The sequence below is a fragment of the Lissotriton vulgaris genome, chromosome 1_1 (genome assembly GCF_964263255.1).
Source record: "Lissotriton vulgaris chromosome 1_1, aLisVul1.2, whole genome shotgun sequence".
NCBI classification, from domain to species: domain Eukaryota; kingdom Metazoa; phylum Chordata; class Amphibia; order Caudata; family Salamandridae; genus Lissotriton; species Lissotriton vulgaris.
In genome coordinates, this window is record NC_141685.1 from 1,056,861,718 (window position 1) to 1,056,888,805 (window position 27,088).

The window sequence follows — 27,088 nt, forward strand, 5'->3', positions numbered from 1 at the left end:
GGTTGTTGCTGTGGAACCTGTGTTGGGTTTTTAAAAAGTTTCCCTCAGGGGGCATTTAAGTTATCTTCCCTATACAGCCCTTTTATGAATTTGTTAGTGTTCTTGCAACCTTTCGGGTGCCAACTCGCTCTGGTTTCCAGTTGGGACACTTCGCATGTGCTATCTTTGTTATTACCACTCTAATGGCTCTGTCCCTCGTCGCCTGGGATGCTCAAGAAGCTGAAGTCCAGCCCAACCAAGCTGGTGGGATGTGCTACACAACCTCTTGTCCTCTCCTCGGATCCTGTTACCCTGAGTTCACAATTATTGCACTCACAATTGTCTTCCTTCTGGCCTTGGAAAGGGTTATGAAATTATCAGGGACTGTTTGGGGGAATTGACTAGGCAGTAGGGATGCAAAAAGTGTAGGGAAGTGACAAGGAGATAAGATCGCCTGGCAATCCGAACGCAAATGTCATGTGGGTGCACAGTAGGCCCCCAAGTCTGCAGCTGGACTCACAATTCCAATGCCTCCAGACCTCAAGCCGCGTCAAGCAGTGTCCTAGCCATTACCCCCTTTCCCTGCTCTAGCAGTCTGATTCAGGTAATGCTGGACTGGAGCAGCTGGAGAGGAGGGGCTGGAGTGGAAGTGGAAAGAGCGATGCAAGCTTGCCCCAGGTTGAAGTGCCTCTGCGAATGAAGATGTACTCCTTCTCGACACCTCTTGCTTTGTATTCTGCTGTTCAAACTGGCATGTTTTCCTTTTAACTTCCATTCCCAATGACTGCAGATGAGGAAGGATGGCTATGGTCTTGGTTCTCGACCACTGGTGGTGATAGAGGTACAGGAGGATACAGTGGAGCCTCCAGAAATCACTGCTTGCCCAAGGTCTACAGTTTCAAGGGGACTCCTAGCAACCAACTAATAAAGCAACCCTAGCACTCCTGAAGGGCCAACAGAAAGGGGGCCTCGTGTTAAGTAAGAAAGGAGTCTTCTCCTGCTAAGATACCAACAGGCTCAGTCCAAAGGGCCAGTCTTTCACCAAAGTTACAGATTCTTCAGTCATCTTGAAGTGATCTGTTGCCGTAAACTGGGTCCCAAAGCTTAAGATTGCTTAGCTGCGGAGTTTTAGGATGTGAGAGAATGTCTTGAATCTGTGTGCGTATTGGAACCATTGAGGCGGATTGTAAAGTCAAGGCTAGCGGCCATTTTCCGCTGACCAACCATTTATCGTGCAGCCGACCTAAAGGCATTGCTATTCCCAGTGGTAACATCACTGGACTAAAAACCAGTGACCTTTAAAAGGATCCAGCTATTGGGTCCCCGTTCCTAGATACCCTGCAGCTTATTTAGACAGAGAAGCCTATAACAAGGAGATTCACCTCCATGAGTACATCTTTCCAATGCCACTGCTCTGAAAAGTAGACAGCAAGACATCCAGTGGCAGAAGACCCTTTCGGAACTAATGCCCATAAATTAACCAGTGGGAAACTCAGCAAAGGAACAATGATAACAAAAAAGTTAAGGGCAGCAAGATCTAGCTTTTGATTAATGGCTGTAAAAGCACCACGCTACCAATGTACTTAGACTGGGGGCCAAATTCACAAAGAACTTCTGCAGTCGTGGCAGAGGCTCTGCAGTCTCTGCAGTCATGGCGGAATCTCTGCAATGATAATTCTCATTGCGAAAAGTATGCCGCAAGTGCGGAGTCTCCACCACGAAAGTGGAGCCTCTGCCGTGACTGTCAGTCAGTCAGTCAAAATATCTTTATTCGGCTTATTTAAAAACCATACAAAGAGAGAAGGGATAAAATACATTTCATACAGGATTTTCCATAATACACATCATTTTAAATATTAAGAACAAATTTTGAAATCGTAACAAACGGTTAAAAAAGTTGTTTGACATGAATAACTAATCTTCTCAGTCGGCTTTCGCCCTTGAGGCGGCTACCAGAAATTTAGCAACGCAAAATGTAATGTGGGGATTAGGTAATAATTGTAAGAAGAGCAAAGCCGGTCTCACCTGAGTGAAGCTGGCTTCTTTCAAAATTGGCAACAAGAATTTTTTCCTTGGCTCTAAATACAGCCCACAAAACATAACAAAATGCATTGTATCCTGAACTGAGAACTGGTCACAGCTACAGGGCGGAGCTAATTCTGGCTTCTGCCAATTATTAAAAGAACCCAAGTAAAAATGCAGCAAATTAAATCTAAATTTTGTTAAAAGAAACCTGTGAAAGGGAACTGTGACTAAACCAAGGTATGGTGCAAGTGATGGCGAGCTGATCAACAGGCAATGATCCCTAACTGCCGGTTTTACTAGTTCACGTTCTTCACGGCATGCTTCCTTCCTTCCCATGAAAGACTTTTTTACAAAGTCAAGATCTTGGATTCTAATATTCTCCGGGGAGGTAAAAAGCTCCGGGCGGCCTAGGTCTGAAAAAGCCCTGGCTAAATAGGCCAACCAAGGGATCTTGTTGGATTTGTCAAGGGCCAGAACGTCAAGCATGATCTTATGATTTAGTGGGAGTTCTTCATTCATCCACATTTTTAACCATAAAATCAAAGGGGCCATACTCAACTTGTCAGAAAGAAACTGTAAGCCGACTTCTTTGTGAATAGAATACGTTGGGGTCGACTGGGGTACAGAGAGTAGGGTTCTAATAAATCCATTCTCCGCTCTCTGAATTGGTTCCACATTTGCGTATCCCCACAGTGCGGAACCATATAAGGCAATGGCCACAGATTTACTATTGTAAATTTTTAATATAGCTTCCATAGGCCTGGCCCCCAGCCTACCAGCGAAACTCAAGAGTGCTGACGATGATCGAATAACGGCCAACCTCTTAGCTCTAACCTGTGGACCCCAGGACCCTTTCTGGTCAAACAGTATGCCTAAGTATGGGAATGTGGATACCCTAGAGACCGTGTCCCCCCTGCATGTAAAAGTTTTATTTCTCTTCCTGCGACACTCTAGGCCCACCACCATTGTGTGTGATTTGGCTACATTTATTTTAAGATCTAACTGCTCCATGAACGAGCCAAAAGCATTCAATAGGCGCTGGAGGCCAACTCCCGTACGGGCGATCAGCACGGCGTCATCCGCATATAGGAGCGCCGGGATCTTTAATGCTCCTACGCGCGGGACGTCGGCTTCTTGCCCCCCCTAGGTGTGCGCCCAGGCCATTGATGTAGATGGTAAAGAGCAAGGGGGCTAAAATGCACCCCTGCCACACACCCCTTAATGATCTAAAGAGAGCGGTGCGCCTACCCTCATTCGTCACACGTACACTTGAGAAGAGTTCTTGATGCAGGGAGGCCATAAAGGTGACCAAGGCCTCATCAATGCCCATCTCCCGTAGGATAGACCACAACTTTGTCCTATTCACTAGATCAAATGCCGAGGAGAGGTCCATGAATGCAAGATACACAGACCCCTCCTTGGCTACAGTGTATTTAGCGATGAGCAAATGTAAGTTTGCACACTGCTCAATAGTCCCCTTTCTTTCCCTAAATCCATATTGGATTTCGGATAGACCACCACAGTCCTCAACGTTTTCCCTCAACCTGGATAGAAGAACTCTGCCTAAGATTTTTACTGAGGAGTCCAGGAGGGATATGGGCCTATAGCAGCCTGGATCGTCTCGCTGACCTTTTTTAAAGATGGGAACTATGGTAGAGGTGTTCCATGATGCAGGTACAGAATTACCATTAACTGCATTGAACACATTTGCCAGAACTCTAGCCCACAGTTTTGGGGAGTACATGAAAAAGTCGGCAGGCACGCCGTCAGGGTCAGGTGCCTTGTGCTTTGTAGTGCACATAATAGCTTTTTCCACCTCATCTCGATTAAAGATGATGGGGCGAATGGCTGGATTTGTCAACAGGCATCTTCAATTGCATCAACAGTATCCCCATAGACATTTTTAAAGTGAGATAACCACTTTTCATCAGGAATGACGCAGTCCATGGAATCATTATTATCGTCTGAGAAGAGGGGCTGTTTAATGATATCCCAAAATTTTTTGCTGTCCTTCAGGACTGCCGCCGAAAGGAGGCCCTTCCATGCTTCTTGTTTAATAGTGTCCTTTCGTTTTTTTATTGCTAATTTATAAGCTTTCCTGATCTGGAGATCTCATCTTTTACCCTGGGGGTATTTTTTAGGGCTACCAGTAATAGTCTGTGTGCTTTTGAGCATGCTGAGTCAAACCAGCGCTTTTTTCCCGGGAGTCCTTTTTTTGTTTTTGCTAAAAGGTCCTGTGACACCTGCCCACATATTACCTCGAACGCCTCGACAATTTCTTGGCCCTGTGCACAAGGATTATTACATACCTCAACCTGCCCCTTAATCTTTTGAAAATTTTTCTGGGACCACTTTTGCCCATTTCATGCGTCTACCTTGGTCAGTAGTCCTCAGGGGGTGGGCAATTACTTTCAATGGGGATGGTCCCATATTACCTCCCCACGCCACTTCCAATTCTACCGGATTATGGTCACTAAAATGTGATTGTGTGGTGTGATAGACGATAACCCGGTTAAGAATTCCTAGGGATACAAATATGTAATCAATAATTGTACCTTGAGGGATGCCAGTGAAGGTTGGCAGTCTAATGCCACCATCTGGTTCGTATAAATCAAAGTTGGCGAGAAAATCCTCCAGCTCCTCTCCCTCAATGGTATGTTCAAAATGAGGTCCCTCAGGTCCATCATCCCCTTCAATACTACTTCTCCTACAATTCCTGCAATTTTGATTGCACGGGTGTATATTAAAATCACCTAATAAAACATAATCTGTATCAAACGTATCATTCTGACTGACCGAATTTAAAATGTTCTCTAAATCAGTGATATTGCGGCCTCTATAGTCACTATTCCCTGTATTATAGAAATTTATGTAAATAGTCCTACTAGTGTTATTAATCACTCTTTCAACCATCAGGATATTAGGGGAGTCGGTGCTAATCTGCTTGCAACTTCCCTTTAAGTCTAAGGAAAACAGAAATAAAAGACCTCCTTTGGCCCTCCCCATGCGACTTTGAACGACTGCTTTAGTAAAACTAATAAACCCATCCCACCACAGTTTATCAGCAGTGTCCCAAGTTTCCTGAAGGGCAATAATGTGGTGGCCTAGAACAAAGCTTGACCAGGCTTTATCCTGTCGCTTACCAATTAGCCCTGCTATGTTCCAGCTTATTAGTCTACAGGAATCTATAGATGTCATAGTTTCTGGGTGCCGCACCAGTACCACTTCAGGCTCTCGCGATATTTGGGTTACTTCATTAAATGCCACATTCAATAGGCTATGTGGGTTAGTAATGCCCTGGCCCTGATTCGAGCTATGGTCAGGCAAATGTGGCAGAGATATGGACTGATCATGCCCAAATGTGAATCGGTCTTCGTACACTGTTTGAAGGATGGGCTCATTGGGATCTAGGCCGTTGATACGTGGACTGAACCGGTCCAATTGCTGGACTATGGCCTCTTTCCCCTGGTTTATAGCCTTTATATGTCAGTCGCAATCGTTTAGACCGGCCAGAACTCCGTATCTGTTCCCCATTCCCAGTCCCCAATCAAAAGGAGTGGCCACCTGACCCCATCCATTTGCTACTGAGTTCCACATAGGTTGAGGGGTATTGGGTCGCATCAAAAAGTGTTCATTCCCCTGCCTGGTCATGAACCCATTTCCCTGGCCTCTATTTTCATAACCCGGAGTATTTGGGCCCCACCTATTTGTGTTAGGCCAAAATATCCCTGGTGTTCTGGCCATTGGCCCATTCGGTAAATTATATTGACCTATCCCGTGACTGGTCGTAGGGTAAGAGTAATCATAATTAAATCTAGGTCTAGTTTCCCCACCCCAGTGAGCGAGTCTGGCGTTCCTTCTAGTCCTGGGAAAGTTGGTGGAGGTCGCCATCTGGGTCTCATTATAAAACAATTTCAGTGTAAGGGGGACTATGGATCCAGTTCTACGTTGGGGTGGGAAGATGTTGGCAAGGATGTTAGGGAGTACTTCTGCGCTAGCAAAGTTTAGTATTACGCAGTCCCCTTTAAACTTCTTAGTCTTATTCCCAATCCATGGTACCCTCCTTGTTCTGACAATTTCCCCCGCTAGCTGGTCAACTCCCTGCTCTGCCATACGCATATTATTGGTGAGCCAGTATAAAGCTTTGTCTTTTAATCCTTGAGCGGATTCTTTTTGATCCTGAGATAAGACAGGGACATTCGCCAATACCAGGACTAATGGCGAGGCTTCCATAATAAATTGAGAAGAATCATCCCCTAAGTGCAATGGGGCTGGCACCACGGGCTGCAAAGTGGGTGGCTCTCTTAATACGTCCTGGATAGGCACAGGTGATGGTAATTGGCCTTCCGGGATGGGCTGTTGTAGAGCTTCCGTAGGGCCTGTATCGGTACCCAAATCCTCCTCCACAATAACTACTGGTTTAATGACTTGAGTGGCTAGGTTCTCCAAGTCATTAACCAGCTTACTTTGCAACCCGCCCATCTTTTTAACTTCCGCTGTTAGTTTATCTATCTTCCCGATAAGTGGCTTGATAATGGTCTTAATTTTAATGTCTATCATGTCCGCAATCCTATTAAATAGATCATCATCGATGATTTGTCTGAACTCATCAACAACTTCATGCTCCGCATCTTTCCCTTTATGTCTAGGGGGTAAGGCAGTCTTGTTTCTTCCTGGCTGTTTTCCCCCCCGTTTAGCTTGAGCTTTTCTACAATTTCTCACAGGTCGCATAACAGGCAATGAGGGTGAAGGAATTTCCGCAACGGTGTTTTGCTGTGGCTCTGAGTCAGACACTACATTTAATGACTGATCAGCTAAGTGGCTGAAAAACGTCCACCACGAGAGCGGAGCCTCTGCCGCGACTGCGGAGCCTCCGCCGCGAGTGCAGAGCCTCTGCCGCAAGTGGGGAGTCTCCACCACGTGTGCAGAGCCTCTGCCGCGACTGCGGAGACTCTTTGTGAATCGGGCCCTGGGTCAGAGAGTCCAAGGATGACCTACATTACAAAAGCTTCCATTGGTCAAACAAGAAGGTGTACCACTCATAAAATTGGGCACAGAACCTCAAATCTGCAAGTAGCATCCCCGAGTAGAACAGAACCAATGACAGCACTGTGGTACGTGTATTCATCTGAAACCTTTTCAGGACATGCATACTGCCAGTCAACTTCGGTCCTTCGTATCGACAACAGAGCTAGCTGTGTGATAAAGTGACCTGCAGCAATGCACTGTTTGAACAGTGACAGCCACAGTCTTAACATTTTTGCTAAAGGAAGGACTTCGGTCAGTCCACATGAGCAGCTGAATTATTGTACCCCGGCCATTTCAGTTGTTTCTGTCTTCTGTTTCCCATTCATTAGTTCTATTCCTCATCTCTTCCCCTATGTATGTGATTTCCACATGTGTATGCAGTGCTGCATTTGAGCTGGCGGGTGCCAGTGGGGGGACACAACTATCCTTTTTGGGGACCAGCTCTTATTTTTCGGAATCAAACATTTACAGAGAGGGAAAAACAATCAAAACAGAAAGACGGAGGAAGAGAAAGATGCAAATGTCGTCATGGAGGGAGAAAGCAAAAACTTTCAAGAGTGAGATCAAGGGAGAGGGAGTTTTTGGTAGTACATTAAAGAGACTTGAGGTGGATTCAAATGTAGCAGCCTTGATACTAGCAGTAGCGGCCAGTATCTTGGCAAAGTGTCGGGCGGGTGAGGATGGGGGAACCGGGGACCGATGACAATATAAAAATAAAGAAACCAATAACTTACCTGCATCCGTGCTCCAATCTGGTTCCAACGCTCTGATCTGGCTCTGTCTTTCTGCGGGCACAAGCTCCCTGTATCCCCTGCTTCCAATCCTGATGCTGCATGGAAGCAGTGTCATGATTGGCCTGAAAGCTGTGGATTTGCGCTCCCAGGTAGACTGGGAGCCTGTGCCTGCTCTCTCCAAAGCATCTGTGTTTGGAGAGAGCTTCAGTGCGCATGATGGTTTGGCTGTCCTGAGACAGCCGGCCAAACCGCCATGCACACTGATTAGCAGTACAAAACACTCCTCCACCAGCCTGTCATCTCTGGCCCCTCCCCCAAGTCTCGGCTCAGACAGCCAAAAGAAAACGATAATAAACAAGGGTTTATTATAGTTTTCTTTTTCATTTTGTGAGCTGCTGTTGGGGGTGGGCAGGGGGGCAACTTTTCTCCGTTATAGCGGAGGAGCTGTCGCTGGGTACTAACTAGCACGTCAACATGGAATAGTACTAGCCGCGGACTTCTGAGCAGGGTTTAGGTCACCCTCATTCTTGTACAAATTAAGCACCGTGTGTAGGCAAAGATCTTAATCTGATCGAATGCAAAAAAGTGAAATTGAAAATTCAGTCGACAAGGTTTTTCATTACTAACTTTTAATGGGGGTGAAAGCCTGGCAGCACCCTTTATCATAGGAGTGCTTGGAAGCGCTCTTCCGCCATCACTTTTGTGGCACCCAGATTGAATGCCCTGCTGCATGTGAAGATGGTGCCTTGGGAGCAGTGGCGGAGAGCACTGATCTGGGGTGTTGAGCTGGTGGACAACGGGATAAGGAGGTATCATTGTAAAAAAAAAAAGAAAAACCCACCTCCTCGCCGCTCTGTCCCATGTGGTCTCTCCTCCGTCGAACAGAAAGCAGCCAGGCTCCCCTGATCCAATCACAGCACTTTCCTCAGGAGTGACATCCCTTCGATGCACACGAAACTCAATTATTCATCTCATTCATTCAATAACGTTTCCTCAATGGTATTTTCAATGCTTGATTCTGTTTTATTTAATTTTTCTTTGATGCACGTTATTCCTTCATAAAGCTTTCAAAGCATTCATCGCGATTGTGCCCAATGCATTTCGGGCATGTGCCCTTCATCAGGTAACTTTTTATCCTGTGAAATCATACAAGAGTGACATAGGTTCAATTAACTAGCTAGGCGCTATGGTTCTGATTACATGTCTTCACATCATTGTCATTGTTAAATTAACATGCACAAGGGGGATTAGGAGGACAGTGCTCTAAGTAACCTGCATGCTCCACGTGACCTGTGGGTTCCGGTGCGTTCCGGAGTTGGGTCGAATGTCACTCAGGTGTTTGACGGTATTAACTAGTGCTCACAAGTGCTTACATGCAGTTGGGGTGTGATGAGTGTTCGCGTTTATCCGCAAATAAACAGCCAGTCGGAAAAACTTGTCTATTTTGTGCGTTACTGGTGCCGTTAACGGGACGCATCCCTTGTACAATGATTTAAGCTTGAGTGAGTAGCAAGGCTGAGTGTGGCATGCTGTTGTCACCGTGGGTGCCTGTAAAGAAATCTGACCAGCGTCCAATCACACAGGACAGGAACACCATACTCCACTATGGGAGCTCACATCCCAGAAACCTGAGGGCAAACTTGCCATATGGACAACTTCTCCGAATCAGGAGAAATTGTTCGGAGCTGACACAATTTGAGCAATATGGATCAAAATTTTGTGAAGAACTAACACAAAGAGGTTACCCCAAAAAGCTTCTTAAGCATTCTTTTAAAAGAGCACGTTGTACCCCGAGGGAGTGCCTCCTTGAAACAAAAGCAAAACGTGATCTGGAGAATCTAGTGTGCGTGACGACATTTTGTGCGGAAACTCACAACATACGCCAAATGGTATTGAAACATTGGCACTTGCTGGAACAATTAGAGACACCTATCCCACGTCCAATATTCGCTTTCAGAAGAAATCAGAATATTGGCCAGCAACTAGTCCGCGCGGATATCAGATTGGCCAAACCCAAAAGTGACTTGTTGTCAAAGTGGGGTCTTAAACCCATCGAGGGACACCATAGGTGTGGGAATTGTATCGCGTGCGATACAACCATTGAGGGCACCACCTTTCAACATTCCAACACGTCTTGGACTCATACCAGTTTCACCAACTGTAAAACAAAAAATGTTGTCTATGCCATAATTTGCAGCTGCCAAAAAATCTATATTGTGAAGACCAATCAGCAGGTCAACACACGTATGACCCAACACAGGTCGCGCATAAAAAAGAAAGTACTAACTGCGCCCCTTGTCCAACATTTCTCCGAAAAGCAACACGGGGAAAATGACTTCACTTGGACAGTGTTATTTAACATCAACCAGTCAAAAACGTGTATCAACATAGAACAGATCCTCTTGAAAAAAGAGGCCTACTTGATACTCAAGTTCAACAGCACCCAAACGGGGTTGAACACGCTTTCAGAAATCTCAAGATTGTAACAAGTTCATGCACTTAAAATTTGGAAACTACAACACCCAGAATGCTCAGCTCCAGGCTCACTATGATGTAGGAGCCCTGTACAGCCACTAGGCTGTTCCTGTGTTTGCATTTCCTGGTTTGCTCCCGAGGAAGAAAGGTAAGCGTGAGAGAGGCTCCTAATGCGTGAGACTTCAGTACATTTAAACTGAATTAAGTCTGTTTCAGCCAGGGACTAAGGGACCCTCTTTGTTTTTTAGCGCGAGTAAGACGCATACAACAGCGAGGGATACGCACCCCCGCCACTGATTGAACGAGTGATAGTTGGACAACGAGTACACGGCATTACAAATAAGTCACAAACACTGACACAAGCTTCGCTTTATTCTTTTGTTTAGATCCAAAACATTGAGAGAGCCCTGAGGAGAATCTGTAAGCTTTGACAGATTCGAAACGCGTTGGCAAGGCAAACGACAGACAGACAGACAGTTCAAAATATTTGCCCTTGACGGGTTCAGTCTTTATTGGTGGAACTAATTGTGAATTAATTTCTGATTTCTGTCGCATCATTTCTTTTCCACCTCTTGGGTCTAGTAGCGGTTTTTTGTTTATTTCACAAAGATTAACCATTTGTGAACACAGAATTGCTATATATTTTCTCACACGTGAAGTTTGTTGATAACTGTTTGATTCAATGTGCTATTTGTATAGTTGTTGTAAATATGTATAAATGTTTTGTATTTGTATATAGGTGTATATAAAGTGTTCTTCTTGCCTATGGAAAAAGATAAATCTTACTAAAAATAATGAACAAAAGGGTTAAATAAAATTACCCATACAAACAAAGAAACGTTGATTTTTGTTTGTTGTCTCATAAACTTAAGGCGAGACTAAATAAGTAGGAGGGCTAGCATTTTTGTTCTATTCACAGCGTCCAATCACAGCACTGTAATGCAGCGTTCTGATTGGCTCCCCTAAACCAATCGCATCGCTGCTTGGTGCGCTCGGATGGGGACTTGGGACCTGGGCATGGTCTCCATGCAGCCTGTAATGCAGCCTGCATGGAGAACTTGCTAAAGTAGGCATGACTGTTTGGCTGGCCCAAGAGGGTCGGTCAAAGCATCATGCACACTTTAATGTGCCCACCACTCCTCCCCTGCTCTGTCAGCAAACTAGCACCGCCCTCATGCTGCCGCAGCAGGGAAGAATAAAATGATAATAACATTGTGTTACCATTTTATTTTTCCTGGGTCGACGTTCCGACAGGCCATTCCTTTTTAGGTCTCGCCTGAGACAGCGCATGCGCTGTCTCTCCAAGACATTTAGTAAGTGGCTTTTAAAAGTGCCACCAGAGGCTTTTGCTGGCCTACAGCTTGTGTTCACAAACTTGTGCACATGCACAGCTGCCATCTGTGTTTTTATTGCTGTAATCAGGCTCCTCTGATTGCATTACCCACCTCCCTTTCCCCCTCCCTCCAGGTCAGCTTTATTTGTGTCTCCTAGCAGTGAATCATGCTCCTCTGCTCGCACTCCCCCTCCTCTTCGTCAGTTTCATTTGTGTATTCTAACACTGTGAATGCTCCTGCTTCCACCATTCAGAAAAGGGGGTGGTGATGAACAGAGTGTCTGGATTGAGCAGACCACTCTTACCCAGTCCAAAGATCAGGGCTTGATCCATCACCGTTATTTATCTCACTGCCCCATCCCAGCTCAGAACCTGGCTATATGCAAATCAGTCTGTCCCTGGCCCAGTGCATCATGTGACAGGGCAGACTAAACTACCAAGCCAATTCTTCACCAGAAAGGAGACAAGCTACCGGGGACCGGTTTCTGGCATTTCAGCCGTCTTCGGCCCGGCTTGCTTGAATCCTGATGGAGCAGTGAGAAAGGGACCCATGTCTGAGTATACCCTGCCACACCTATAGTGGCCAAAAACGATTCAGGCACACACACCATCAGTTGTCAGTGCACGCTTTCACCAGGCACACACGCCACCAGCTGTCAGTGCCCGCTTCCACCAGGCACACACGCCACCAGCCGTCAGTGCACGCTTCCACCAGGCACACACACCACCAGCCGTCAGTGCACGCTTTCACCAGGCACACACACCACCAGCTGTCAGTGCACGCTTTCACCAGGCACACACACAACCAGCCGTCAGTGCAGCAGGCAGGCTCTTCTCAGAGTTTCTCTGTAAATATGTGTTCGATGTCTGGGAGGGAGTGGGTCGAGTTTCCTTAAACCATGCGGAGTATGCAGGTGCAGTGCATGAACTCCTGTGTGAGTGAGTAATGCTGCCTGGGGCTCACTCACTCCACACTTGTAAATTGCGCCTGCACCAGCATTTTTCTCATTTGCAAAGTTCGGCGCATGCGCACACCTAGTTAGTCCCCACACCCCCGGGCATGTCTGCTTCCTACAACCAGAATGGAAACAACATTCAGGGCAATAAAAACAAGTTCATTTGATGCAAAGAACTGTTAACAAAAACCATGTCCAGCTATTGTAGATCTGGCAACTTAAATAGAACAGCAACAAAAAAAAAAACAAGCATTGGCATAGCCAAATAGGTCTCGATTTTGGACCCTATAAGTATTTAGTTATGCAGCAGAATATCCTTGGTGCAACAACACCAACTGTTGCAACGCTAAACACTGATAAGGTCCCAAATGCGAGACCTATTGGCTTTGCCAATGCTTGTTACTCTTACTAATGGGGAAAAACAGCTGATCGGTTAATATTATATTTATATCAGACATTGTGCCACATACAACCTGAGGAACACAAAACAGCTCCAGCTCTCCCTCCGGCTGGACAATAGGTAGTAGTCCAAGAAGAGCAGGCTTTCCAGGCTGCCCTAGAACCGACCACTATCCCTTTCTAACCGCAGCTGTACCAGGGGTGCATCCCAGAGCCTCGCCATGATCTCCGCCTCCACCACACATGGTTTAGACGAGATCGACCCGAAGCATAAGGAAGGTGCATATGCGTGTTTTAATTGGAGATCAAGGGCCCGATGTAGGTAGCCCTTTACCGATCGGAATCGGCCGAAAATACCGATTTTCGGCCGTTTCCGATCGGTAAAGGGCTATTGAGATGTAGGGGCATATTTTCGGTAATTTTACCGAATCGGTATCATTACCGAATCGGTAAATTTACCGATTCGGTAATATGTACCGAATCGGTAAAATAATTACCGATTCGGTAATATTTACAGATTCGGTAAAATTACCGAAAATGCAATGTAGGTAGGCAATGTACCTCCTGCACATGGCTTACAGAATCGGTATTTTACCATGGAAAACAAGTCCATGGTAAAATACCGATTCCGGTGTGCATGCACATGTGTGCATGCACACCTATGCCATGTGACAGGCAGACCTGCCCTTAGGGCAGGTATGCCTGCCACATGGCACCCACGCCTGTTTAGGGGGTGCCAGGGGGTGTCAAAGTGACACCCCCTGCACCCTTGTGAAATTCGGTATTTACCGATTCGGTAAATACCGAATCGGTAAAGCCTATTGATTCCTATGGGCTTTGAAGCCCATAGGAATCAATAGGCTTTACCGATTCGGTATTTACCGAATCGGTAAATACCGAATTTTACCGATTCGGTAAAAGGGAACATCTGGATTCCCTACATACCAACCCCTCACATTTACCGAATCTTAATTACCGAATCGGTAAAATTCGGTAATTTTCGGTAATTAAGATTCGGTAAATGTTACTTACCTACATCTGGCCCCTAGTGTACAAGGCGTTGCCTTGGAGTACAGTGAGTGACTGAGGATGTTCAGTGTCATTCTTCACCACTGGAAATCCATATAGGCTGGCCTTGGAAAGAGTGGTCTGCTTTCTTAGCTTGAGCTGAAGCCAGTTATGAAAGAACCTGTTAGCACCATAGGAAAAACTGTGACAGTGAGAGCCTGGCTGGGAACTGTAAGCATGGCACATCATTTCTGGCTGGATGAAGATGATACTACAGGCCTTCACTATATCAGAGACTCCCCAATTCACTGATCGCTCATGGCCTTCCCAAAAGCCCAGCATTTTTTTTTACAGCTTTGAACATTGAGGTGTGAGCATCCCTGCAGACTGACCACTAACATGGCAGCCCAGTGCCGGGGACTGCTCGTACTTCTATAAACACATTAAGGCTCCATTGAGCTCAACAGATACTTATCTGCGTCCACCTTTGAATATTGGAGACCTGATTGTCCTGCCTTTCCTTCAGTTTGCAGCAAACAAGCATTGGTAAAACCAACAAGTCTTGCCTATATGTTTCAGCTATGTTGTACACCAGCTTGGCTAAAAGTTAGTGGTGTATAGGAGAGTGGTGTGGAGTACAGTGCGTGTTAAGGAGTGGTGTAGCGAGTTGTGGAGTGGTATAGAATGGAGTGGCATAGAGTGGAGTGGCATAGTGTTGTGGAGGGAGTAGTGTTTCATAGAGTTGTGTGGTGTAGAGTGTTGTGGCGTGGTGTAGAGCAGAGTGGAATGGCATAGAAGGTGTTGCGTAGAGTGGAGTAGAGTAGAGTGGTGTAGAGCGGAGTAGATTGTTGTAATGTGGACTGGCATAGAGTAGAGTACTGTAGTGGAGTAGCATAGTGTGTCTGAGTGGAGTGGTATAGAGTGGCAAGTCGTTGAGTGTAGTAGAGTGGAGTTGTGTGTCATAGAATAGAGTGGAGTAAAGTGGCATAGAGGGAGTTGGGTAGAGCATTGTAGAGTGGGGTAGTGTTTTAGAGTGGCGTAGACTGTTGTAGAGTTGAGTGGCAAAGAGTGGAGTAGAGCATTGGTGAGTGTTGTAGAGTGTCGTGGAGTGTTGTAGCGTGGCCTAGAGTGAAGTGGCATAAAGTACAGTGGTGTGGAGTGGTGCAGCGTAGATTGCAATGGTGGATTGTGGAGTAGCGCAGGGTGGAGTAGAGTGCAGTGGTATAGAGTAGAGTATTTCAGGTTACAGTGAAGTGGTGCAGGGTAAACTGGAGTGGTGCACAATAGAGTGCAGAGGTGTAGAGTGGCTTAGCGTGCAGTAGCATAGAGTTGCGTGGAGTGCAATGTCATGGAGTGCAGAGTAAATTAGAGTAAAGACTAGCATTAATGTCTCAACTGGATTCTATGAGGAAGGCAAATACATTGGTATGTACACAACATTACAAGAAGAAGAGAGGGAGACTCCTGGTTGTTCAAAAGTGCTCATGGCATCATATATTTAGAAACACAGTTCATACAGAACAGTTATAACAGCATAAATTGTGATGGCAACCGGCAGACACCGCACACTTCCGCGGCGGTCCGGATTTAATCAGCGCACTTTCAGCCCTTCGATTTACTCGAGCTGAAAACTGACTTAAAAAACACAGTACCCCTGGTTGGACCGCTGCAATGGATCGGGGATCTGACTTTTCTTACGAAGCAATCCAGGACCTCTCCGATAGCCAATAGACCAATTCCAGATTGAATTTAGCAGACGCCTCCCATGCTGCACCATACCCAGGTTTCCTTTCATCCATGCTGATACCTGGTTCTACCGTAGGTATCATCCCTTACCTTGCGTAGATGGTATCCACAATATGCCATACCCTTGTCTCGTTCCCCACACACTGGTACTAGTTGATTCACCTTCACCTGGCTTGTTTGCTCCCTTGATCTACAGCACTCCAATACTTTGGTAATCTGATCCTGATGATGGCCCTGAATAAATAGGACCGAAATGCCGTCGATCTACCTCTCAGCGCAACTCACGGCGCACATTTCACTCTGATTCTTCAAAATCGCAAACATTGCACAGTCATTGTATATAATTATCCATTCTGAACGGTATGCAACCTTTACAACGCAACTTTTACCACGCAGTGCTGTTACAACGCATGTATTACAACGAAAACCATTACAACGCATTACACTGGGGGGCGCTCTAGGATAAGGAATAGTTTTAATTTACTATCCAACACCTTCCCTAGTGTCCACGGGTACTGGAGTTGGAATAGTAAATTAAACTATTCACTACCCAGCACCCCCAAGTGTAATGCGGTGTAAAGGTTTTCGTTGTAATACTTGCGTTGTAACAGCATGCGTGGTGAAAGCATGCGTTGTAACGTCATACATCCATTCTGAACCATTGATCTCTGTACATAACTTTTTGCCACTTTGTCACTTTGCGACTTCCGCTGTTTTTTGCACTAGTCACTTGCGCCGTCACTCTCCTTGTCACAAGCACAACGTGCACCAAGCCCCTTTGGTTTGCCATCACAATTTATGCTCACAGTGCTTTTATAACTGTTCTGTATAAACTGTGTTTCTAAATATATGATGCCATGAACACTTTTGAACTACTAGGAGTCTCCCTCTCTTCTTCTTGTGATGTTGTGTACATACCAATGTATTTGCCTTCCTCATTGAATCCAGTTGACACATTGTTGCTAGTCCTTACTTACTCACCCAGATCTCAACCCGTTCTATGGGATATACTCCTGTTGTTATTTACTGAGTAAATTAGAGTGGCCTAGAGTTTTATGTTGCAGAGTGCATTGGCGTAGAGATGAGTTGTGCAGAGTAATGTGCAGTGGCATAGAGTGCAGTCTTAAAGAGTAGAGTGTCTTAGAGTGCACTGGCATAGACTGCAGTGGCGTAGAGTGTTGCAGAGCAGAGTGCTGTAGCAAGCAGTGGCAAACTGTACCCTGATGCAGAGTAGACTAGAGTGGTGCAGATTTCAATGGTGTAGGGTGGTGTAGAGTGCAGTGGCATAGAGTGTTGTAGAGTATAGTGGTGTAGAGTTCAGTGGTGCAGAGCAGTGGCGTAGAATGGATTGGTTCTGAGTAAAGTGGTGTAGAGTACATTGGGGAGAGTGCAGTGGTTTAGAATAGAGTGGCATAGAGCGCAGTGGCATGAAGCAGAGTGGGATAGAGTGGTGCAGCATAGAGTAGAGTGGCATAGCGTGCAGTGGTGTAGAGTAGATTGTTTCAGAGTAGAATGAAGTGGCGTAGAGAGGAGTGGTGCAGGGTAGAGTGACGTGGTGTAGGGTAGAATGGAGTGGCAGAGTAGTGGCGCAGAATGCACTGAGTAGAGTGGAATGGTGCAGAGTGCAGTTGAGTATTCTACACTGGAGTGGTGTAGAGTACAGTGGTGAAGAGTGCAGCTTGAGCACATCAACATGTCGCTAATGCAAATTTAAAATGGGAAGACCAGTCTAGTTACTACCTGGACAACAGATTGCAGAGACTGTAATTTTTGCTGACTACTTTGATCAAGAGAAGTACAGGATACAAATGAAAGCAAGGGCAGACATCTAGGAGCAGAGAAAGCTGTATCAGCAAGCTAAAGTAGACGTGAGTTCACAAGAGGAGAACATTTAGATGACAGTGGAAAGCATTGTATTTTCTTTACAGCAACTAACAGCACTATGCCAATTCTAGTGTCCTTTCCTGTAAAACTCTAAAATCCAGGTAGAGGCTGCCACTGTACCCACAATAAACCCAGATACGGAAGCCTGATAGGACAAAAGAAGACTCCTTCAGCAACCAGACAGTGGATCCACAAGAATTCTTTTGGCATCCTGTTCTCTTCCTTTCATGTGTTATATGTGGTTTACATATCTGCCAAGCAGTCACATTATGTGGGGTTCAGAGAAGTAATTTCTGCCCATTTAGCTCAGCTTATTGTTTGCTCCAGGCAGGCATTTCACACCTATTCGCATCTATGCAAGACTAATTACAATCTTGGAAAAGCTAGAGAGCCAATGCAAGTTAGCCTCCAGGAACTTCAGGCAGGGAAAAGTTATCTTTTCAAAAGTTACTTTTCCGTAAAATGTATTCAAGATCCGACTTTAATATTGATTTGGAATTTTTAATGACTATTAAAAATAGTTGTTTACATTTTTGTTTTGCTAGACTAATTTCTGATGTATATTATTCTTATTTTATTTATGTACTCTAGTTTTCTACATAGAACAGCTAGTGGGTGTTAGTCACTGTAAGCGCATGCAAACATTACATTTCGATGTGTCTACTTTTAAATACCATACACTCTGCCTTCTGGGCTCCAAGGCCTACATAGTGATGACTTAATAATATTCAAGTGGAAGGTTTTTAGCTGTCAAAATAGGTGGTTAGCTCCAAGAAGACACCAATGGAGACTTTCATCTCACTGTGAACTTGAAGGCACAGAATAGGGAAATGGTTGTTGATAAATACCCATTGACCAATATATCTGAGATGGTGGCTCTGTTGATCGAGGCAACAATTTTTTTAGCCTTTTATCTGCCTTGTGTATACCACCAGATTCAGTTGTACAAAAAATAAAGATTTGACAACATTTCTAACTCCCATGGGAGCTTTCAAATTTGTAACTGTTCATTTCAGTCTTGTGTCTATAACCTCAGTATTTTTCAAATGGTGACAACAGCTATACCCTTAGATCAGTGGTTAATTTGTCAAATAAAAAGTGCCGGGGCTCTCCTCAGGAGGCAGCGCTAACAGGAGAAATGTGCTGGTGCAAACTGCCTCCTGACTAGAGCCCCGGCACTTATAAACCTGGAGAGGATTTGGCCTGATGAGTAGAGCTGCCGATTTCGGAGCTGGAGAACCCGGTTGGAGTATTGGCGTAGCTCAACATCCTGTATCTCGGGGCAAAATCCTGTGCCTTCTAATTAAGGTTGTCCTTGAATGGTGCTATAAGCACCGGTGCCGAGGATTAGGTGCCGATGCTGAGCTTCGGAAAGTACTGGCTCAAACTAAGCACTGCCTGAGATATGGCAGGGTAAAATAATTTCAGAATGATGACCTCATCTATGGAATTTCTTGGCAGTAATGCCGTGAGCATGTTAAGAAGGTTCTTGAAAGATGCATGGAATTTGAATTGATGCTTGGAGCAGAAAAATGGTGTTGTGGAAAACGGGAAATTTGTGTTTAGGGCCCAACATAATCTCTAAGAGAGTTAGACTGAAAAGGGATTTTGTGGATGTAATAAAAAGAGCTAGTAAATCCTTATAACATAGATTTTTTTGTCTAACTTTGGTACGGGAAACTTTTACAGTATTTATATCGAGAGACAGAAGACTTGTGCAAAGAATGGTATTAATAATGTTGAGTTCAATAGGTTACCATGAGCAGAGAGGCGTTTGACTTGATAAAAATTGAATTGGAAAAACACCTGATTTACAAGCCGTTGTGCAGGACAAAAAATATTATCATTCATGCTAGCTCAAATAGATTAGGGGGCGTTTTGTGTCACGTATTGGATGATAGTGAGAAGATGATAGTGTTTATCTCTAGATCCCTGAGGATAGATGAGCTCAGTTTCACAGTTATTGAGAGAGAAGCTCTGGATGTTAATTAGGCTATAAAAAAAATCAGGAATTTTCTGTGCGTTGGAAGTATTTATTGGAAGAATAGTCATACACCTCCAGAAGAAATATTCACAGGGGAGGGTTTAGATACTGTGTCAGAAAGAATGAGAAGGTGGATAGGAGTACACCTTTAGTGTTGAACACATTCCTGGGGTAATAATGTGTTCTCTTTTGTAGCCAAACTGGTTTCGGCTAATGAGGAGGTAGGCAGTGATGAAGTGGAAGAAGATGGTTGGGTTGACAAAAAGGTTTGTTATGCCACCTGTGGTGCTATGACAGAAGAAGAATGAAAAACAGAATTAGGATGGGAAGCCACTTTAATAAAAACTCTAAGTATGCTAAAAGTAGGTTGGAGTGACGGGGGTTGTAGAAATTAGATAAAGCTGTTTTAGGAAGTTTAGAGGGGAGGTAGCAGAGGAAGAAGGGTTATTGTATAGGGTAACAAGACTAATTCCTCCTACGTCTTTGAGAAAAAAGGTTGATCAAATTAGCTCATGAGGGACAATTGGGGTTGCACAAGATCAAAGAAAGGGTCAGTTTGGATTTTGGGTGGCCCAGTATGGATCTGGAGGTGGAGGCCCATAATGGCTTGCAGTGAGTGCTGCAATAGTGTCAAGGTTCTCAGTACAGTGTGGTATTGTGCACTTCTGAATAGATCTTGGGAAGAAGCGGCTTTACATATAGTGGCTCTTTTCATTTCATACCTCTTTATTATAGTGCATCTTTTTTGAGGTGGCCAGATGTGATATAAGTTAGCGACACAAGTTTGAGCAGTTTCATCACATTTTGTAAATAGGTTTTATGTAATGGGGGATTCCCAAGGATGCTATGAACTGACAACAGAGCACAGTTTTGTTCAAAGAAGTTGAATCTCTTCTCAGTGAAAATGGGATCAAACTTAAGAAGTGTGTTTCATACTATCCGGAAAGCAACTGCATTGTCAAAAGATTTAACAAAACCATCAAGGAGTGTACTCAGTTAGTAAGAATGAATGGGTTTTACTTGAAGAAGGAAAACCAACACTGAATTGTAGCGCATAGATTATTACCTCTTCAAACAACAGGGAAGATGTGTTTTGAGCTATTTAGGGTAAGGAAGCCAGATACTAAACTGGTTCCAGAGTAGATGAAATGGCGTATAGGGTGGGTTGAGGTGTCTGATGACTGGAGGAAAAGAGATTTTGCTTTGTGACATAGTTGAAAGGTATGTCTTGACAAAAAGAGGGCTTCCAAAACTCTGAATGTGTGTCTGGTTCACTGGGTGAAAATAAGATTACTTGTTGGCACACAGTTTTGCAAGCCTCTGTATTATAAGCTTTTCAGTAAGACCGAGAAGACACAACATGGCAGGATTTTGAACTTGCACTGCATGTCAGTGTGCCTTGGGGTGCAAGAAAATGTGTGAGAAGGCAGAGCAGCGCCTCACTATGAGAACATCCAGTTTTGTTCGTGGAAGAGACTGTGTCTCATAGGAAGCAGCTCGATGATTTTTTGGGAGGTTTCAGAAAAAAGTTTCCAGAAGTCCTGTTCACTTGCAAACCTAGGTTTCATTTAGCATTGTTTTTGCACCTGTGTTTTCTTACTCTCCCTATTAGTTGCCAGACCCCCCCCCCCCCCCCGCCCGGCCTCTGTTCTTTTGTAAAATTACATTCTACTGTACTTGAAAGAAATCCTCAGTAGATCTGGCTCACATCTGTGAAACTATGTGTTTGCAAATTGTGACCTGCCTAAATAATATTCATTAGGCCGGTCGATGTATGATCCCTGCGAATTGGACAATTTGCAAAGCGTCCTATTAGGTCCTAGTAGCACTAATTGTGACCTTATGAGGTTGCATCGCTAACTGCATTCGCATTCTTAAACCAGCCAGTGTGCAGATTGGACAACTTGGTTTAAGAATGGATGTTCATACATTAGACTCCTTTAGTTGGAGTTGGTAGGATGTACAGATTTGAAGGAGGCTGTCCTCTAAATTCCCTCTCACAACTCTAAATTTTCTCTTAGGTTCTCCTTTCACTCCCCTTTCTTTACTCACCTGTCTCAGTCCCAAGACTAGGGGAAGCTGCGATTTATTCAGTAAAGGTAGATTCTATATGTCGGTCTCTAGGAAACCCATTTTACAATGTGTTTCTTGCCACACCTTCCGCAGTATTGCCCATGGATCGCTTTTGTACAGTAACATTAGGTCCCGGCCTGCTGAAGTTTGCACAGACGTGGTTACAAAGGACAAGGACACATCTATAAAGGTTGACATTTTGGAATGCAAAGCATGCACGGTATAACTCGCTCACCAAAGGCTGGGGAGGAGTGTATTTACATCATTGTAGGATCAGCAAGTGACGCTCGACTACAGACAGTTGTGTAATGACCTGCCTTCTCTCCTCCTTTTCAGCTTTACTCCCGTCCGTCCTTTTCTTTCTACCATCCCTGTCCTTCCATCCCCCAGTTCCTTTCATTCTCCGCTTCACCTTCGTGTCACTCTCCATCCTTACTTCTCTCCTTCGAATCTGGTGTCTTCCCTCTTTTCTGTGGCATTGCCTCCCCTCTCATGCTATTGGTCATTTCCTTTCCTGTTCCAAGTTCTTTGCTATATCCTTCACCCTTCTCTTCCTCTCTCCCTCCATGCCCCAGACTCACTCTTTTCTTTCCTTCACCAGTCTGGGATTTCTAAGGCATGCAATTTATTTTACACACTGGTCACCTGTGTTGGGGTCTTATTATCTGTGCTGCTGACACTTCAACAGTGAAACCCGCAGGAACATCCTGGATCTGTTAACTTTCACCCTGAGACTTTACTTGATAAAAGCATTGGAATCCTAAAGGTGAAACAGGGATGGAAAACCTGTGGGAACCTGTGCAGAAACACCATGTACCTCATGTTATTCCCCAAAGTCTCACAATGAGGACTATCACTCGCTGCCTCCCCACACAGGAGGTACCGGTGTCAGTAACTCATGTGAGCGAGAAATATCAGACCCTGATCTTCCTGACTCGGAATGCCGCCCTGTGTGTGTAATAAGTATATAGGATACATAATGGATAATTATGTAATGTGGTCCACTAAAGCCGCAGATTACTTTTGGTAGAATTGATAAACCCCGAGGATGAAGGCCGCGTGCTTTGTAAATGTCACCAGAACCCTGAGATGACTTGGTTGAGCCATAATATGCATACAGCCACTTCTGTACCTTTTTACGTTGCATGGTTTAATTTAGTTCACGAGACATGAAAATGATAACTTTCCCACACCACCATATTTTTTATTGAAAACAGGAAGTTACATATCATACAGTACTGTTTGTACCTAGTAAAAACGTTCAAAACATTTATTTTTACTTGTTTTGCTCTATGCTTACAAATGAATGGCAGTACAGAAGCAGTCTTATTCTGTGCCACGAGCTGGTACAGGGTTAGGGTGTGTCCCCCATGAGTCAGACAAGCTCTGCACATTCCTGCGCCTCCACCCTGCCCTTCTCGCTCAGCTGGATTCCAGCGACCACTCCTCAAAGGAGGAACTGGAGCAGCCCACTCGCCTCATGTGGGGGTGGTGGGAGTTCACTACCATACTGGGATGGAGGACCAAACCTCACACACAGCAATGTAAACATACAGCAGACCTGACGTGCAGTTCGTCTGCGGTTTCTGTATTTCAGAGCTGCACTATGCATCCCATTTCTGACCCAGAGCGCCTCCTGGTTTTCGGGTACTGGGGCCCCAGTTCTGCTAATGCACCTCATTCTTGACATGCACCCCACTGGTTCTCTAGTCCTGGGACCTACACATAATTCTGGCATTGGTCCTCATTGGTGATCTGCAGCATCCCCTGCCATGCAGTGCTTGTACCAGGACACCTCAAGCCCCCCATGCGCTGCTCCTCTTTCAGTTACCCCTTGTGATTGGTTGTTGCAGAACCAACTGCTCACGGTGAGGGGTGGGGGGTGGGGGGGGGGGGGGTCTGCAGCTTAAACGTAGGACACTTAGAATTTTTCTAACAAAACTGTGGGATTCTTTTTTGTAAACGGTGACAAATGAAATGTTCTTTTACACGTTAACTTTAAGAAAATGGCACACAAAGTTATAAAAATAGCCTTAACTTGAAGTCGTAGCGGAATGGCTGGTTAGGATAAGGGAGAGCTGGGTTAGAGTAAGGGATGGAATTAGGGTTAGGTTTAAGGTTTAGGTTGGAGTGTGGATTGAGTTCAAGGTAAGCGATCGGGGTAAGGATTGAAGGGTTAGGGTCAAAGGTAAAGGTTCCATTTTGGTTAAGTGGCATAGGTGTTGAAACGTGCCCTTTTGCCTCAAAATTATCAGATTACACAATGAAATATGTTCCACATATTTTCTCACTTTTTATTTGACCAGGAATTATGTTAATGGAACTTATTTGTATACAGATACGTTTTGGGCTGCAACCTGTTTGAACCTTGAGTCTGTGCTGAGGGAGGGTCGCTGAAAGGCCCTGTAAAATGGACTAGTCCACCACAGTGCTCACCTCTCCTGAGTAGCTCTTCTACTCTTCTCTCCTTCTAGGCCCAAGGACGCCATCCGAGCCCTGAAGAAGAGGATCGTGGGGAACAAGAACTTCCACGAGGTGCTCCTGGCTCTGACGGTGAGGAACACTGGCAGGAAATGTATCCCGACAAACTATGGGTGGGGGTGTGGGAAGCAGACAGGAGAACATTACATTTGCCAGTATTTTTATATCGGCCCAGATCTCTGTACTGGGGGTGAATGTTTGACATTGTTTCAGCATACCGTCCATCAATTGTTCTTTTTGAATTTGTCACCCTATGTGGGAAGGGTATGTCCAGACATTAGTCCCGTGCTCACCATGCCACTTGAGTCAAGCTAGCCTGGCTGATGAGGGGGATACCCTGAAACCGCCCTCAGGATGGTTGTTTCCGATCCAAGGAGGACCTGGCAGCTCGGACTGGACCGTTCCCATGGGGAGCAGGGTCAAGACTGATTTGCATATGGCTGGGTCTAAACTGGAATGGCGTAGTGTGCATAAAAATGATGGATTTAGGCCCAGATCTTTGTACTGGGGGTGTATGTTTGACATTTTTTCAGCATTCCAGCCATCAATGTTGTTTTTGCATCTTTCAGTATTTTTATTGGGGCATAGGTGAATACTCTTTTCATCTGCTATCACTTGCTGTTTAAGATGGCACCTTTTTCTGCCATAGCTTGCTGCATGAGATGACACCTCTTCTTCTGCCATTGCTTGAGATGACACATCTTACAGTATCAGAGACATCACTCACTGACAACATATAGCAACCATCACGAGATGAAATCTCCTACATCATCAGACACACCATTCATAGCCTGTTACGTATAATCGGCTGCAGATTACCCCCTTTAACACCAGAGACATCACTCGCCACAAATAATGTTATAAACAGCATGAGCAACATCCATTATTCCATCGGAACATCAGTCATAGCACCTTTTAGTCTGATTGTTTATATATATATTTTTTTTCGTTAGTTGTTTTTATACAGTGCTTCCATTGCTTAAAGGTTGCTTCAATAGTCCTACTCTTCTATCCCTCCACTATCCTTCTGAATCCAAATAACTGACTAACCTATCCACCTCTTAGATTGCTTTCATATTTCACCATATCCTAATCCAACACTAATACTTCATGAATTCCGGAGTGGCGTGCTACTTGCCGCAAAAGTGCTTTGATGCCTCGTCAGGGGTAGTAAGCGCTATATAAATGCAATTACAATACAATACAATACAATACTAAGATGCAACCTGGTATCCGTTGGGACTGGATATTGTATATTTAAAATTCAAAGCCCACATTCTAAAATTTGGAGGTGTACTCAAAGGACAAGAATAAATAAATATTTGTGATCTATGGTAATAAGCACTTTGAAGAGCTGTGAGCGTTAGTCAATATATCCAAATACGGAAGAATATGTAGCTCTCCACCTGTTCTGCCTTTGATGACTCCATATACGAGGTAGAGCCACAGTGCCTTCTGAAGGTTCAACCCATTGTTTCACCGGGAACCCCGAGTATAATTAAGTTTTGATATGGACTCTGCTCTTCACCCGGCAGATAATACAAGCCGCTTTACTCTGTGCCTTGGCAGATAGGTCACCGTAGGGTTTTGACAGTTGCCCAATGATAGGACACATGCAGTACTTTCAGGACGAAGCAACAGGGATGGGATTCGCCAGAGGACATGTAGGCGATTCAAGGTGTTGTTAGCAAAGGCCTGGTCAGCGGGTCCAGGCAGGATGTCCAATCAAATGTAGGTGTGGAGGAATGGCTGAAGGCATGTAGCATATCTTTGGGTATAGAGGCATAACCAGTTCTGATACCTCCATGTTCGGATCTCTGAATCTGAATATGAATCTGGGTTTTGTCAGCATATTGTAATTTCATTTATATAGCACTTACTACTCATGACGAGGCGTTAAAGCACTTATTTCTGCAAGTAGCACGCTATTCCGGAACCCATAAAGGAATAGTGGAGAATTAGCGTACATGTGGTAGTTTTGCTGAAGGCATCCACAGTGTTTGCTAGAAGTACCTGTTATGCGTTGAGAAGTGTCCGTGACCAGGCAGAACTTTGTGGAACTCCACAAGTGATACTAGTGGGGTTGATAGGTGAGATGCCTATTTTCCTAGCAAAACATAATAGGAAAGAAGTGAACTTTCTAATGGCTGTGCCTCAAACACCAAAGATGGCTGACAATCTCATTAGGAATATTGTGCAGTTGACTGTGTCAAAGCAGCCAACTCTTGAAATCTTGGGCCTAAGTTTGGTTTAGTGATGCTATGTCCCTGAACTTAAACGCTGAGCGGTGAATCCAGCAAGGAGCTTCCTCCTTTGTGCCTTGCAGCTCTACCCCGTCTGGGATATGATAATGAATATGATTATATTTTTTGGAAATAAAGTACTTTTGACTTTGAATTTTATATGATTATGTGCAGGAGGATTTTTAGTCTGGATAGCTTGTGATTAGCAGTTTGATATGAAATCCGACAGAGTAAGTGCACTGCAACATCTGCTGTCAACAGAAATCTGGCAGTGTTGGCCGCACAATTTAAAATTGACACTTTTGCATGAAAACAGACATGCTCCAGCAAAACCTGGCCATAAGTCAGTTTGGCAGAAATCCTGGTGTCTGTCATAGTAATGCAGACTGTTGCCAAGGTACATAGCTGGTTCCATGGATCATTTCAGTTTGAGAAGGTCCCAAGATGTTGTCATCATGTGACTGAAGGGCAGATTCCAGTCTTGCACCACGAGTATCATCTTTTAAAGCGTCTTCAAACTGAGAATCAGCGTAAGGTGAAATGTCGTACACTATAAAGGCTACGCTCGCAGCACACAAGAGCACAGAGCCAGTGCATAAAGGCAGCTTTTACACAGCCAGACTTGTTGACAGCCTGGTTGTCTAGAAGCCACATCGTACACAATCAAAGACATCACTTGTCTTGTCTTTTTTTTAAGGCAATTTTATTCAATTTTACAGGGTACCTAGCATGACATTCCT

General features: G+C 44.7%; 1 protein-coding gene across 3 annotated transcripts in view; it reads left to right on the plus strand.

Moving 5' to 3' along the window:
- TOM1 (target of myb1 membrane trafficking protein) overlaps positions 1-27,088 on the plus strand; it is a 352,338-nt gene that overhangs the window by 87,797 nt on the left and 237,453 nt on the right. For all 3 annotated transcript variants that reach the window (XM_086962935.1, XM_086962922.1, XM_086962928.1), the window contains exon 3: positions 24,099-24,177. In XM_086962935.1, coding sequence (XP_086819061.1) covers positions 24,099-24,177 — 79 coding nt within the window. The remainder of the gene's footprint in view (positions 1-24,098; positions 24,178-27,088) is intronic.